We start from the raw sequence: 14,733 nt of genomic DNA, 5'->3' as shown, positions 1-14,733 counted from the left end.
TGGATAGCTTTGCCTGGCATAAATTTATTTGCTTTTCGCTGAGTTATTGGTTCACCAAGGTTTGCTCCGCAAAAGTATGCTATGGTTTGGTATTGGGCCAACGACTAGCTATTTCACTTCAACAATCGATCGATCCCTTCTTCAGTGTATCCGTAAAACCATATTACTTTTCGTTGTGCCATCCCCACACTTCAATCCTCCAGGCTGTCTTGTACTCGTGACCATCCATAACATTGTGTCAATTAACCCGATTGGATTCAGATACGACGAAACTCTGCGGTTAATTGTAATCTGTCGCCCAGACCCATGTTTTCATGCCTGCCCCAGACTCTTACCTCATAAATTCTGATTAGCAAGTTAGGTGACTTACATGGTTTGTTATAGCTCATCATGTAAGTATTCGCGGTTGCCTTGTTACTTATTAGGTTCCGCCTAAAACTCCCCCAAAACTGTTTTTTGGAGATCGCGTGAAAAATCCATCGCGTTTATTTTATTTTTCATCTGATTTCCCCTCTTAAGTACGATCTACTGCCAGTCAAAAGGGCACCGCACCCCGCAGATCCCAGAGGACGGGAAGAGCTCCATCCGCGATGATCAAGAAGGAGTCGTCCATGGCGGCGGCCAGCGGCGACCCGTTCTACGTGTTCAAGGAGTGCGTTCTCCCGCGCTCTGCCCGCCTACGCCAAGCTGACGCCTCTTCTCCTTGTGCGTGCCCAGTGAGCTGGAGAGCAAAGTGTCGGCCGTGAACCAGAAGCACGCCAAGTGGCGCGCCGTGCTGGAGGCCAAGGACTCGCCCGCCGCCAAGGAGCTGCCGGCGCTGACGCACCGTGCGTGCTGCAATGATTGCACCGGTTTTTATCTGCCTCCCAGTACTGACGGTGGCCATTGCGCAGAGATCGAGGGCGCCGTGGCCGCGGCGGACAAGTCGGTCAAGTTCCTGGAGGAGACCATCGTCATGGTGGAGGCCAACCGAGCCAAGTTTGAGCACATCGACGCGGTACTGGAGAGAGTTCTCATTGGCAGTAGAGCAGGTTGGGCGGGTGCTCACGGTGTGTTGTGCACTGGCTGGTGGCAGGCGGAGATCGCCAGTCGGAAAGCTTTCGTCGCGACCACTAGGAAGGTGGGAGCGCGTGGAGGAAGCGGTGCTTTGAGGGGGACAAGGTGGCAACTAACTGGCTGCTGGTGTGTTTGGCGACGACCTGCAGGAGCTGCAAGCGGTTTCGGCAGAGATTTCGACGGATGCGGTCAAGGCTCGGATCCGCAAGGAAGAACGCAAGGTGGGGAGGTCGCCGCATGAGTGAGACGAGAGAATGGAGAGAAGCTGACACGCGGCTGTTGCTCATGTGGACTGTGCTGGCGGGGTTTCGTAGTTGATGCAACCAGCAAAGTCGTCGACGTCTTTCCGAGTGAACGGCGGTCAAGACCGGAACGAACGGTTCCTGCAGGATGAAACGCAGCGGCAGCAGGTGAAGATGCCGTTGCTGTTTGGGAAATGGAGATACGTAAGTTAACAGCAGTCGTTGGGGTGTATTTGTTGGCGAACTCGACCAGCAAATTATGCAGGAGCAGGACAGGAGTTTGGCCGGACTCGAGACTGATATCACGCGCTTGCACGGAGTGACGGTGGAGATTTCCAATGAAGTCAACAAGCAGAACAAGTGCGTGCCGGCAGATCGAGTTGGGATGCGAAGCGGGTTATCTCTCTGTTCTAACCAAGCCACGCTGTCGCCTTATACCGACAGGATGCTCGATGACTTGACAGACGATGTGGAGGAGGCACAAGAGCGGATGAACTTTGTCATGGGCCGCTTGAGCAAACTGCTGAAGACGAAAGGTACGAAAGCATTAACTCTGCCATTGCTCTCTTCAAACCGCGCTAACTCCCTCATCCTTTGCTTGTGTCCTAGACAAGTGCCAGCTCGGACTCATTCTGTTCCTGGTGGCAGTGCTGGTCGTGATGATCTTCCTGGTCATATACACATAACGCGGTACTACTTTCCTGTCTCCCCGAATCGCCGAACGTGATTCAATATGAAGCGCGTCAGAGCCAACGTTCGCACCGCTAGACTAATTGGTAGCCCGTGCCACCACTCCAATAACCATGTACTGTAGCACTCAAGATGCGTGGGGGTAACTCGCGAGCCGAACGTGGCGGTCGCGGGGTCGTTTGGGGCTGTGTTTATCGGTTTATGTGGTGTCTATGGAAGCAGGTGGTGCCCGAGCGCGTGGCTCGGCTCGCAAAATGCCGCTACTGCTCCATGGGGGGAGAGTCTAATAACTGCAGGCGTCTTCCTGCTTGGGGCGCACGCAGCTGGCGGCGCTGGTGCTTCTATTCCTATTGGCCTTGCCCACCTCCTGCACGGTCACGCCGGCGGCGAAGAGCGGTCTCTGCTGCTGCAGCACGTCGAAGTGGTGCTGCGGCTGCGCGGCCACGAGCGACGCGAGCGCCGCCGCGGCCGCATGTGACGAGGCCGGGATCGGCTGCTGCGTGGCCGCCCGCGGCGAGGACGCGCCGGCCGTGAGCTGCTGCTGCTGCAGCCGCTGCTCCTTCTTCTTGCGGTCCAGCTTGCGCTGGTTGGCGTTGGCGCGCAGGCGGTGGTAGTTGCACAGGTTGTGGTAGTCCCCGCACGACTTGAGCGCGCGCACGTTGTGGCACTTGCCCGTGCGGTACTTGCACTTGAGCTCGGGCGGCACGGGCTCCGCATCAGTGGCGGCCGCAACCGCAGCCGCGTCCTGCTGCTGCTGCGGCTGCGGCTGGAAGACGGTGCGGAAGCTCGGCAGCTTGGCGTCGTCGGGGGCGGTCTCCGATCCGTTATCGGATCCCGAGGCCTGCGGGTGCTGCAGCTTGCGCTTCTTGAGCGTCACGAGCAGCGACTTCATGGAGATGTTGCCGTCCAGCAGCTCGGCGGACGCGTCGTCCTGCTGCTGCTGCTGCTGCTGCTGCTCGGCGGCGGAGGCAGACGCCTCAGCCTCCAGCTTGACGGCCGCCGACGTGGCGTCCGAGGCTCGAGCGTCCACGAACAGCTCCAGCGCCACCTGCTGCTCCTGCTGCTGCTCGCCTCCGCCCTGTTGCTGCTGCGCGCAGAACTGCTTGGGGTTGCTGAGGCTCACGAGCGCGATGGCCTCCTGCTCCAGCGAGCGCGCCGCGTCCTCGTCCACCATGTTGCGCGGGACTCGTTTGGCTAATGGCCGGGAGGCGCCGTGCGATCGCGTTGCTGGTCGTTGGTTCGTTGCGATCTGAGTCTGGTTTTCGAGTGGTTGGTGTTGGTACAGACTGAATCGGCGGCCCGGCTATGGGTCCCATACAAAGCCCCATACTAGCCAACGGACGGGTCGCGGCACGACCAGTGATAACGGCCCGCGAATCCTCCGGTGTTCCATCTCATGGGCTCCGTCCGCTTCACGCCCAGAGCCTCCAGAGCCTCGAGGGCAAGGAGAGCTCGTGACTCGACCGGGTCAAGCCGTTTCCGGCGTGCAAAAGCTTAGTCGCAGCTCTGAACTGGAAGTTGAAGTTGTCGCGGCCAGCACTTTCACTGGAGTTCCAGCGCCGAGACAACGGGTGGTCCAAGCCTGCCCCGAGCGTATGCACCTGCAAGTTGCAGTGCAACGCAATGAGAGTCCTGGATAATAGTTAATGCAATGCGGAGACCTCAAAGATCAATCAAGCATGTACGATAAGGATAAGCATGGAAGATCACGAAAAGATCGCTTTCGATTAAGATCGGCTCCATCGCTTGCCTACCCTTTTGCCGAAACACAACATGTCAAATCAAATCAAAACCACTTTTCGAGTGGTGGGAGGATCACCGTCGCCCACGTTCCGCGGGGCTTAAAAGCTTAGTCCACTTCCTCGATCTTCGGACCTTCATCTTCCGCGTCCCCAGCGCTGGGTGCAGCATGCGGCCCAGCGCCAGCAGCAGCAGCACTCATGCCGCCCATTTCAGCTCCAGCCCCAGTTTCCGCAGCGTAAACCTTCTGCAGGATCGGGTTAGCCACGCTTTCCAGCTCCTGCTGCTTCGCGTCGAACTCCTCCTTCTCAGCGGCCTGGTTGGCGTCCAGCCAGTGCAGAGTCTCTGCGACCTTGTCCTCCATAGCCTTCTTGTCTTCCTCACTAAGTTTGGCCGCCAGCTTCTCCTCGCGCATCGAGCTGCGCAGAGAGAACGCGTAGTTCTCCAGCGCGTTCTTCGACTCGATGCGGAGCTTGTTGCGCTCGTCCTGGTCCTTGTACTTCTCCGCGTCGGCGACCATGCGATCGATGTCAGCCTGCGACAGTCGGCCCTTGTCATTCGTGATCGTGATCTTGTTCTCCTTGCCCGTCGACTTCTCCACGGCCGACACGTTCAGGATGCCGTTGACATCGATGTCGAACGTCACGTCAATCTGCGGCACACCACGAGGCATGGGCGGGATGCCGTCCAGATTAAACTTGCCCAGAAGATGATTGTCACGGGTCATCGTGCGCTCGCCCTCAAACACCTGAATCAACACTCCAGACTGGTTGTCGGCGTACGTCGAGAACGACTGCGTTTTCTTGGAAGGAATGGTGGTGTTACGCGGGATGAGCTTCGTCATGACACCGCCGGCGGTCTCCAGGCCTAGCGATAACGGAGCCACGTCCAGTAGTAGCAGATCCTGCAACTTGGACGACGAGTCGTTGCCACTCAGGATGGCGGCTTGCACGGTGGCACCGTAGGCGACTGCTTCATCAGGATTGATCGACTTGAACAGCTCCTTGCCATTGAAGAAGTCCATCAACAACTGCTGCACCTTCGGGATGCGAGTCGACCCTCCGACCAAGACCACCTCGTTCACCTGGTTCTTCGACAGCTTGGAGTCGCGCAGAACCTGCGCCACAGGATTCATAGTCTTGCGAAAGAACTCGTTGCAGAGATCCTCAAATCGAGCACGAGTAATGGTCGAGTTGAAATCGATGCCGTCTAACAGCGAATCGATCTCCAGGTACGCTTGCGCCGAAGTGGACAGAGTACGCTTCGCGCGCTCGGACGCTGTACGGAGACGACGCATCGCACGTGAGTTCACTGTCAGATCCTTGTGGTATTTGCGCTTGAACTCGGTGACGAAGAACTCTACAAGACGATTATCAAAGTCTTCGCCACCCAGATGAGTATCGCCCGCCGTCGCCTTCACCTCGAAGATGCCTTCTTCAATCGTAAGCAGCGAGACATCAAACGTCCCGCCTCCCAGATCAAAGATCAGCACGTTGTGCTCACCGCCCTTCTTGTCCAGCCCGTACGCAATGGCAGCAGCGGTCGGCTCATTGATGATACGCAGCACGTTCAGCCCAGCGATAGCCCCGGCGTCCTTCGTGGCTTGGCGCTGCGAATCGTTGAAATACGCTGGGACCGTCACCACGGCATTCTTCACTTGCTTACCGATGTAAGCCTCGGCGATCTCTCGCATCTTGACAAGCACCATGGACGAGATCTCCTCGGGCTGGAACGTTTTGGTTTCGCCCTTGAACCGCACCACCACTTGAGGTTTGTTCTCGGGTCCGCGAACCACTTTGAACGGCCAGTGCTTGATGTCCGACTGCACTTCTGCGTCGGTAAACTTGCGGCCGATCAAACGCTTGACATCGAACACCGTGTTGTGGGCGTTCATAGCCACCTGGTTCTTGGCGGCGTCGCCGATCAGACGCTCCGAGCTCGTGAAGGCCACATAGGACGGGGTAGTGCGGTTGCCCTGGTCATTGGCGATGATCTCCACGCGGTCATTCTGCCACACGCCAACGCACGAGTAGGTCGTGCCCAGATCAATGCCAACACTTTGTCCAGTCACTGCTGGCGCGGACATCGTAGCCGTCTTCTTGATTCTTGCTGGTACCTTCTACTCAAATTCAGATATGACGACTACGCTCAACAAGCCGAGCGAGTCGCAGCCTGTCGTGACCCACGTTCACATCTAACTTCGAGAACTCGCAAATTAGCGATCTCGTCCCAGACTCCCTTCATGTCGTACAATTCCACACCCAACCGGAATAGGCTCAAGCGTGACTCTCTGTGCTTGGCGGTTGGATCCGAAGCTGCTCGCGACGCGTCCCAGGCTTCTCGCATCTAGACGTTCTTCAACTCTCTTAGCCCCTTTTCTCTCGAATTCACCGATGTCAAAACCTCGCCGTGCGTCGTACGCCGTCACGAGCGCCGAGCTGCCGGTTCTCAAGACTTTAGGGCTCGAGGAGGTGGATCCGGAAGAGGTTTTCGAGCTGCAGCGCAAGGAAGGTGCCGGTGCTTTCGGTCGCGTGTTCCGGGCGTGCTACAAGAACGACCGATCGCGCCTTGCAGCGCTGAAAGTGATCCCTGTAGCCCTCGAGGCTGGCGAACGAGGCGAAGATATTGAAAGCGTGCGTCGCGAGATTCAATTCTTGCGCGAATGTGACCACCCGAACGTCGTGGCATTTCATGGGGCGTACTACAAGGACGGCGCGCTGTGGGTAGCAATGGAGCACTGCGCCGGTGGGTCGGTGGGAGACGTCCGTCGAGTTCGCGCTTTGAGTGAGCGCGAGATCTCCGTCATCATGCGAGGAGCTCTTAGCGGTCTCGCGTACTTGCACTCTCGTCGCAAGATACATCGAGACGTGAAAGGGGGCAACATCCTACTCACCGACTCGGGGCAAGTCAAGATCGCTGACTTCGGTGTGTCGGCCCAACTGCGAGATACACTATCTCGTCGAGGATCATTTGTCGGCACTCCGTACTGGATGAGTCCCGAGCTCATTCAGGACTGTGACTACGACTTCAAGGCCGACATTTGGTCGCTGGGGATCACGGCAATCGAATTGGCCGACCAGAAGCCGCCACTCTTCGATGAGCACCCGATGAGAGTGCTCATTCAAATTCCGCGCAACCCACCACCCCAAGTAGCGCACCCGGAAAAATGGTCGGCCGCCTTCTTGGATTTCTTGCGTTTTTGTCTACGCAAGGACCCGGCCGAGCGTCCGACGGCACTTGAGTGCATGCAGCACGAGTTCATTCGCCGCGAAGCACATATCGAATACGTCTTTGCAAATGGTGAAAGGGAGGGATATGTGACTGAACAGGCGAAAAATGGAGCCTCCGTTCAACACGGTGGAGTAAAGGCTGATGGTACCTCTGCAGCCGCTGCAGCGACCCCTACAGCTACAGTTCCCACGATTGAGCAAGAGCTTGAAGACGAGATTGCTGAAGAGATTGGTGGAGACGATAATGAAAATGCATTGAGCGAAGCATCGGTTTCTTCACGAAGTGATGCCGAGGGTGAAGTAGAAGTTTCGACTGGTCTGCTGGGTGAAACTTTTGAATTTCGAAAGTCGGGTGGTTCATTATCAACATCTACCAATGACAGAGCTCAGAAATCACAGCTCAATGCCTCTACCGGTGCTGATGACCTATTGAATTTATCCGCTGATGCTGTAGTGCCTGATAAAATTTGCCTCCCGACCCGCCAGGAGGACAACACACCGCGAGGGATCGAAACAGGACCCCATATACAAGGCACACCCCAGCAAGTGCAAAACACGACGAATACGACAAGCTTTCGCCAACCACCGACTGAGTTCAAACTGTTACCATCATCGGCAAAGTCTCCTGTCGTACGCGGAAACGCGAATCGTGATTCATCAACCCGTTTTGTCAAGATGAACGATACATCAAGGACATCCAGTGGTGGAGCTTTAAACTCGCAACCTGCTGCATCCAGCGCGCACAGTATCAAGGCTCCAAAGCCGTCCTCACCAGTGATACTGCTTCGTCCAAAGGCGTCGTTGTCACCACCTCCGTCACCGTCCGTTTCGTCGTCGTGGCTATCGGTCTCGTCACGCCAGGATGATCCTCTTGCAAGCATTGATACCGTCACAAGTGCTCGTGTGAACCGACTCCTCTCGTCGTTTTCATCTTCATCGTCACGAAGTCTTGTGGCTGCAATGCACACGTACAGCGATCAACAAGCAGTAGATACGTCGATCCGCACTGCAACACGCCAAAGTTTCGACTGGCGATCCGTAGAGGCAGCGCTCCCTTCAGCTAATTCGGCAGTGACCACTCCATCCCGCAATGACAAGGGTTTTACCCGCTCCAGCGGTAAAATCTTTGTTGGTGACCCATTCCGAGCGTCTCATGATTTGTGTGTCAAATACAATTCCATTCAAGCTCAATACGAGGGAGTGCCAATGTCTGCCGAGTGGGCCGCGCTGCACCAACAATTTGGAATCGCGTTATCACACATGCGGTGTCGGTCGACAACGCCGCAAAGTACGCAAGTAGAAGACCAAGTACCGGCTCTTCTGCGTATGCTACGACGAGAACTCATTCGGCATGGTGGACTGCGGTCCAAGTTTATCTATCGAGTCTCACCGGTTCAGGAGGAGGTGCAGCGCTCCAAAGCTGCCATTAACCGTGGCTCCTTTGAGCCTTCACAAATTGGCGACCCGCACGTTTACGCAAGTCTTCTTAAACTCTGGTTTCGTGAGTTACCAGTCCTCCTTCTGGATGCATTGGACGTACAGGATTTGTTAGCCGTCACGAAATTGGCGAATGCAGCTCGTAACGAGGAGGACGACGACGGACAACAGATTGTAACACCAGATAATATTGATCTCGTGGACGCTCAGATCACTCGGACATTGCGAAAGCTGGGTCCACGAGAGAATGCTGTCTTCCACTGGCTTCTCGAGCACATACTGGAGGTGAACACGTATCGATCACTCAACCAGATGACCCTCCAAGCTCTTGCAACTGTGATGGCGCCGAATCTCTTCTCATGCACAGGCATGGCACGAACATCACAAGAAAATGCCGGAAACTTAATGCGCCAACTCGTAACTTTTCTCTGCGTGTTGCTGTCGTGGCGACGAGCAAGTTTGGGTAGTTCCCCAACCGCGCCTACGTATTTACTCGAGCTGGAGGAGAAAAATGTAGCAGCAGCGTTCTCAGCCAGAAATGAGGAACCAGCTTCCAAGCGTAACGTAACTGCGCTGCAGGAGCGAGTGCGTCAGTCACTGACCAAGATCGACAAGAGTTCAGGATTTGGGCCGGAGTCCGACGGTGGGAATGTCTCGTTAAAGACGGCACTTCGCAGGCGTGTTGACCGACTTTGGTCCGATTTGGAGAACAGCGAAGTCACAACCGTTGAGACGCAGCGACAGGAGAATGCGCTACGTCGTGTGTTTGGCGAGTTCCAGCAGTCTATGCTGCAGCTAATCGCACGCCATTCCAAAAGAACCGATGAGTGCATGTGGGCAAATGACCGTCTCAACGAAGTGAAACACGACAAGAAACCGGAGATGACGATGCCAGCATCTTTGGAGAAAATGAGGAGTTGGGTGAGTGCTGCGCTGACGTTTGAGGACTTTTGCCGACTTCTCGATCGTGAACAAACTACTCAAGACAAATTGGAACGGCTGAAGGCTCGATTTGGAGGCACCAGTGGCAGCCGAGGCGATGACACAGGGAATCAAGGTTCATCAAACTGCGGATTTACCCGAAACGTGTTCAACCGACTTGATTGTATTCATCAACGGCAGAACGAGGCCGAGTCGGATCGATCTAACCAAAGCGAGGACACCGGCGCTACAATGGCCGACATGAATCTGCTCCAAGGTGCTGTGCGCTTAGCCAGCAGCAGTCAACGCACAGGTGACGATCTTGCATCTGCAAAGATCCACCGCAACATTGCAAAACTTGGGGAACGGCAGCCAGCTATTGGCAATATCCTGGCTCTTCTTGGTGATCGAAGCCAGACCCCACCGCAACCAGGAGCATTCGATCTAGGCTGGCTCGAGCAAGTAACGGAGTCGACACCCTTACCTACTGCACGTTAACAACCACAAATAGTAGCACGTTATCTACAACCATGCATTATTGCTCTCATTATCCGCTTATCTCCCATCAGCTGCAGTTCTTCACAAGTAGGCCGTCGCGGGCTTACTTTCGAGCAGTTTTGGCGCCAAATATGCTCTTCCTGGGCGCGTGAACAAATGTGGCACCCCACGCCTTTGATGAACTCTTACCATCCTTCATTTTGGCCAGCACAGCTGACACTGTGTCGGAGGATAAGTGGGAATACTTGCCCCGGGTTTCTCTGAGCACATGGAGGACGCTCAAGTCAGCATGGGTTACAATACAAACACGTTTGCAATTCAGAGACGTACCGTTGATGCGGGTCCAGGAAAACTTCAACTGCCCCCGAAACGAAGAGATCAACTAGGTGCGTAACTGGAACAAAGCAGTCCTTCAGTTGAGCAATTGGAACCGACTCGATAAAATCCAACAATACGTCCAGGTTGCGCTTAAAGTTGGCGATGCCCTCCATATTCAGCTTTTTCACCGTGGGGCCACTTAGTATCTGCTCCAGAGACTTGGCGAGGTAGCTGCAGGATGCAAAGTGTACTGCTTCTTGGACGGCTGGAGGCAGCTGCTCCAACTGCGCGAACGTAACTTTGAGGTAGTTGATGAGGTCCCACATGGACGGGTCTGGCTGCGTCAGAACGGTGCTCGGGGTCCAGTTAAGGTAGTAGAAACTCGAGAGGAGCTCGTCAATTTTTTTCAACTGCGAAATGGCATGAAGTCGGGTAGTCACGTTCAGCACGCTGCACAACCAAAGCGAAAAGTATACTAGACACATTCGTACCATCAGCTCACAAACCATATCTTGGGCTCTTGTTGTCGTACTGTCAAATTTCTTCTTTGCAGCAGCCTTGCTCAGTAGCAGTCGGCTGGAGCAAGGCTTCACCAGCTGCATATTGGCTCCTCGAAGTGTATTGCTTACACTGTATCCATATGTCCGCGCTTCCCAGGCTTCAGTTTGAACCTTGACAAGCTCTTCGAAGCGGTCACATGCGCAAGCCAGAAACGACGCGTTCGTGCCCATCATAACTGCCTGTAATCGACGAAATAAATTAGCGACAGTTCGCCAATAGTTCCAATTGAAGGCACTGGATCCTTCTCAACATTACCGTCGACACTTGGAGGTCTGTATGTTGATCGATGACTTCGTTTAATGTATCGTTGAGAAAACCAAGAGCCTCGATGGTATCATTTCGGACCCATTCGCCCCAGTCATCGATGTTCAAATACCTGAAATCGCATCGATGCGGTTATTTATTTACAAGGCATTTCCCATTCGAAAAAAAATGCCTTCATACCGTTCGTAGTCAAACATCATCTGCACCAATGCATCGATGCATGTACAGCTCTTTACAACGACCTGGTCACTCAACCAATAACAGAGACCAGCTGAATAAGTGTTGAATGAGATTGCCGAGCTTTTGACTTCCGCTAACGTACATCTGTGAACGGCAGCACCACACGATCCGCCGCCAGATCCACATTCTTCAGCATGCGACCTTCCTCGTTTTCCAAGCCACAACATTGAAGTGTCTGTAACACAGAGATCACGCCTTTCAGCCAGGTCTAGCGCAGAGAAATACACCGACAGTAGCGCATACCGTCCGCAGCTTTTCGGGAGAAACTTGGACACGCTCGAACGTATCATTCGCCATGAACTCGCGGAGCTGTCTGTTCCAGTAAACAAATATCAGTTTGTTCGTCTAAATCTTTTTAGCAAAATATGGGATTGTGTACGTACTTCTTTGTGCTTTCCATGATCGTACTTCGAAAGTGCGTACCCAAGCGGCGAAACGTGTCGAACATAAGCGTGGAGTTGTACTCGTGAACTTCATCACTCAATGTTCGAGCACATACAATCGCCCTGAGCTTAATATCGAGAATCGTAGCCGGTACGTTGATACTCAATACAGAGGTGGACACGATGCCACACAAACTCTGTACTACAAGATGGAATATCCCGTTAATTTCCTTCTTTGACAGCAAGGCTGCATCAGAGTAGCGCCAAAGCAAATGCTCCAGACAAAATGTTCCCGTGAACTTCTTGAAAAGCTCTTCATGCTGCGCAACAAACTTTTCCGGTGTGATCGTAGTCACTGCGCCCCTCAGAAACGACGTCAGCTGGAGTTGCGGCTACATGAATACAAAAAAATACGTTAGCCAAATCGCCACCATGACGGGATCCCTCCCTTATTGCCAGAATTGTACCAAGCGATTCGCGTTGTAGAACGCAGCAAGCTCAGGGACTTGACTCATCACGCGAAACACGTGCAAGATCCTCAGCATTGGGGACAGCTGGGCTAGCGCTTCCTTCATGTAATTGGCGTGGATATTGCTTCTCTCACGCAGTGTATCAGCGTCCGAGTTGAATACCCTGATCGATGGTAACTTGAAAGCATCTTCGCCTACTAGCGACCTCCCAGAGCTTGAGGGGCTCAGCGACGCTCGAGGACTAATTGGGGCATTTCCGCTGCTAGATGACCTACCGGGAACAGCGACTGGAGGAACATGCCCACACTTTTCTAGGATATCTTGTTCGTAGTACTGCTCGCTTATTTGATTCTCCAAACGATGAATAGCCGCTTCACCGATAGACTGTTGTATCAGGACAATAGGTATCATAATTATCTTAGCCATTTTTCAGCGCTGATCCATGAAACCACACGAACCGAGGACGCCGCTCGAATATCTTCTAGCCACACAGACGCGCTTCGCTTGGCCTCGTCCTTGATCGTCCTCATGGCAACATGCATCCAGTCACTCATGCGCTGCGGAAACAGCCGACCCTAAAACACACTCGCATGTCGATTTCAGTATGAAAGGGAACCAACGCGGAAGATATCAGTTACAAGGAACTTTTATACCCGGAATGCAGCGATTTCGACTCGAAGCTCTTCCAGCATCTTGAGTGCGTGGAATAGCTTGCCTTGCTGGATGTAGGCTTCGATGGCTGCTGCGAGCGCCACCTACCCAGTACGAGTGAAATTGTTCAGAATCCACGATAACTTCCTAACACAACAATAAGTGAAGAATGACAGCTAACAATGCGTTGGCACTGCTGCAACTTCTCGATAGACTCGTCAATGTGTTTTTGAATGGTGTAGCACGCCGCCACCGAGTCGTGGATCGACAGAACTCCCGATGTGGCACCAGCGAGCTCGCTCTGGAAGCGATTAATATCGTGCTGCACCAGAGAATTAATGCTAATTCAAAATCGTACTACTATTTTACGAAATTAGTAATATGGGTCCATCACCTGCAGCTTGGAGACGTCCGCCTTCATGCGGACGATCTCCTCGATCGAGTCCACGAACTCCTGGTAGTTGGAGCTGCACACGTTGCGGATCTCGTTCTCCTTCGCCGCCGCATACTCCTGCAGGCTCGCTGTTCATATGGTACTATATTAGTAAAGCGATACTATAATACTACTATAATACACAGATTCATATGAAAATTACTATTTCCCGCACCGGCGAAGTTGTTGCCCCATTGCTTCTCGATCGCGAGCTGGATGCCGGACGCCAGCCGTGCGCGGGACTGCGCGATGTTCTCCACGAGCACGACCCACTCGTTCTTGCTCTGCCACCCGCGGGACGGCGCGCCGGCCGCAGGCTTGGCGGCGGTCTCCATTACTCGGCGAAGTGGTCGCACAGATATGAATGATGTGCCTGTTCAAGATCCTAGTGTGCGAAACACCAAACGTCGCTATCATTTACGCACACGACGTGACGACCTCCGAAACGTGTGCGACCGTATGTATGTATCATTCTTGCTGAGTTGCAGTCTGCACTGCGGCCTGGCGTGCGGATGCTGAGTGCGTACCAGCACGAGAGGCTGGCCCAGCCTAGTATAATAGCAGCTGCATTGTTGTGAGCAAGCGCTGTCGTTTTGCAGCGAGTGCGGCATGGTCTCTTATCTTCAAGCGCCCGAGTGTGGCGGCGAGGGGTCACCTGCTTGTCTGTGTAGCAGGCCCCCTTGAGCTTCAGACTCGCTCCAAGAGCGCCATAAGTTGCTCAAAGCGGGGGATCCTGTCTTGATCTTGCTTGCGAGCTGCGCTCGGCACAGCAGAGACCGCCGAGTTGGAATCTCCTCGGAGCTTCGGCCCTGACAGGCACGACACCGCGAAGTGGCTTATGATGGTGTTCAGTTCCTCTCGTTTCGCCTCGCTTGCTCGAACGAGACTGGCAGTCACCGGATGTGGTAACGGCAGACTTGGAGGCTGCGAGGCGTGAGTACACCTTCGCTGAAAACTTTTGCTCGCTGTGCAATATGCGAAGGTGACGGCCTCCGCCATATGAAGAGAGTTTGCGCTAGAAGAAAGGCAAAGCGCTTGAATTTCATCCGCCAAGGAATGGGCGAGCTCGATCACGTTTGCGGGGGCCGTGATTCCAACCTGAAACCCAGCGGCAAGCTTGCGTGCTCCTCGCGGGCGGAGCGGTGGAAAATACAGCAACATTGGCGCCATTCTGGCTAGTTTTGTGTTCGAGCAGTTCAACTACAACATCAAGTGCGCGTGCGGTGAGATCTGCCGAATTATAACCACTCGGCGGCCACCTAGCGCAAATCTGCGCGGCTTTCCATCTTCGTTCTCGCACTCAACTCGCAAGTGCCAAAACGAGAAACAGGCCTGTCGTCGTGGCCTAGGTGAACTTCCTCGTATGAGTCCGCGTGAAGAACAAATTTGTGGCGACGAACAAATTTGTGGCGATGATTCCTCGTAAGATTTATCAGGCTGCAGGCGCGTCGATAAAAGCTGTGTGACCCACAAGAAGCAGGGCTCAGCAGCCTAGTTCTGGCACGCCCATTTCTCTCAGTGTGAAATAGCATGCACGTAAACCTATTTGTTTTTGGATCATCGGTTAGACTGGCGCAAACTCCTGCTATTCGCCCACGT

At 54.2% G+C, this 14,733-nt stretch overlaps 5 protein-coding genes across 5 annotated transcripts; 2 read left to right on the top strand and 3 right to left on the bottom strand.

Annotated features, from left to right (window-relative positions):
- Positions 1–590: 590 nt before the first annotated feature.
- Positions 591–1,984, top strand: IUM83_05747 (Syntaxin 6; the record flags this gene model as incomplete). The annotated part of the gene is made up of 9 exons (XM_067929903.1): positions 591–652; positions 718–827; positions 894–997; positions 1,076–1,120; positions 1,206–1,277; positions 1,371–1,466; positions 1,552–1,658; positions 1,743–1,834; positions 1,908–1,984. The coding sequence occupies 9 exons, from the start codon at positions 591–593 to the stop codon at positions 1,982–1,984; spliced, it is 765 nt and encodes a 254-aa protein (XP_067798201.1).
- A 287-nt stretch (positions 1,985–2,271) lies between these two features.
- On the bottom strand, positions 2,272–3,162 carry IUM83_05746 (hsp70-like protein; the record flags this gene model as incomplete). The annotated part of the gene is made up of 1 exon (XM_067929902.1): positions 2,272–3,162. The coding sequence occupies one exon, from the start codon at positions 3,160–3,162 to the stop codon at positions 2,272–2,274; it is 891 nt and encodes a 296-aa protein (XP_067798200.1).
- A 675-nt stretch (positions 3,163–3,837) lies between these two features.
- Positions 3,838–5,814, bottom strand: IUM83_05745 (hsp70-like protein; the record flags this gene model as incomplete). Its single annotated transcript, XM_067929901.1, has 1 exon — positions 3,838–5,814. One exon carries the CDS (start codon positions 5,812–5,814, stop codon positions 3,838–3,840), a length of 1,977 nt encoding a protein of 658 aa, XP_067798205.1.
- Positions 5,815–6,121: 307 nt separating this feature from the next.
- IUM83_05744 (STE/STE20/MST protein Kinase) lies at positions 6,122–7,167 on the top strand (the record flags this gene model as incomplete). Its single annotated transcript, XM_067929900.1, has 2 exons — positions 6,122–6,935; positions 7,163–7,167. The coding sequence occupies 2 exons, from the start codon at positions 6,122–6,124 to the stop codon at positions 7,165–7,167; spliced, it is 819 nt and encodes a 272-aa protein (XP_067798341.1).
- A 2,629-nt stretch (positions 7,168–9,796) lies between these two features.
- On the bottom strand, positions 9,797–13,469 carry IUM83_05743 (putative exocyst complex component; the record flags this gene model as incomplete). The annotated part of the gene is made up of 15 exons (XM_067929899.1): positions 9,797–9,803; positions 9,922–10,074; positions 10,145–10,542; positions 10,624–10,872; positions 10,949–11,069; positions 11,138–11,199; positions 11,280–11,372; positions 11,441–11,510; positions 11,581–11,972; positions 12,048–12,434; positions 12,509–12,625; positions 12,704–12,805; positions 12,883–13,023; positions 13,096–13,223; positions 13,310–13,469. The coding sequence occupies 15 exons, from the start codon at positions 13,467–13,469 to the stop codon at positions 9,797–9,799; spliced, it is 2,580 nt and encodes an 859-aa protein (XP_067798288.1).
- Between the last annotated feature and the right edge of the window lie 1,264 nt (positions 13,470–14,733).

This window comes from Phytophthora cinnamomi, assembly GCF_018691715.1.
Source record: "Phytophthora cinnamomi strain GKB4 chromosome Unknown Contig10, whole genome shotgun sequence".
NCBI lineage: Eukaryota > Oomycota > Peronosporomycetes > Peronosporales > Peronosporaceae > Phytophthora > Phytophthora cinnamomi.
Note: the sequence above shows the minus strand (reverse complement) of the source record. Positions and strands in the feature narration are given on the sequence as shown.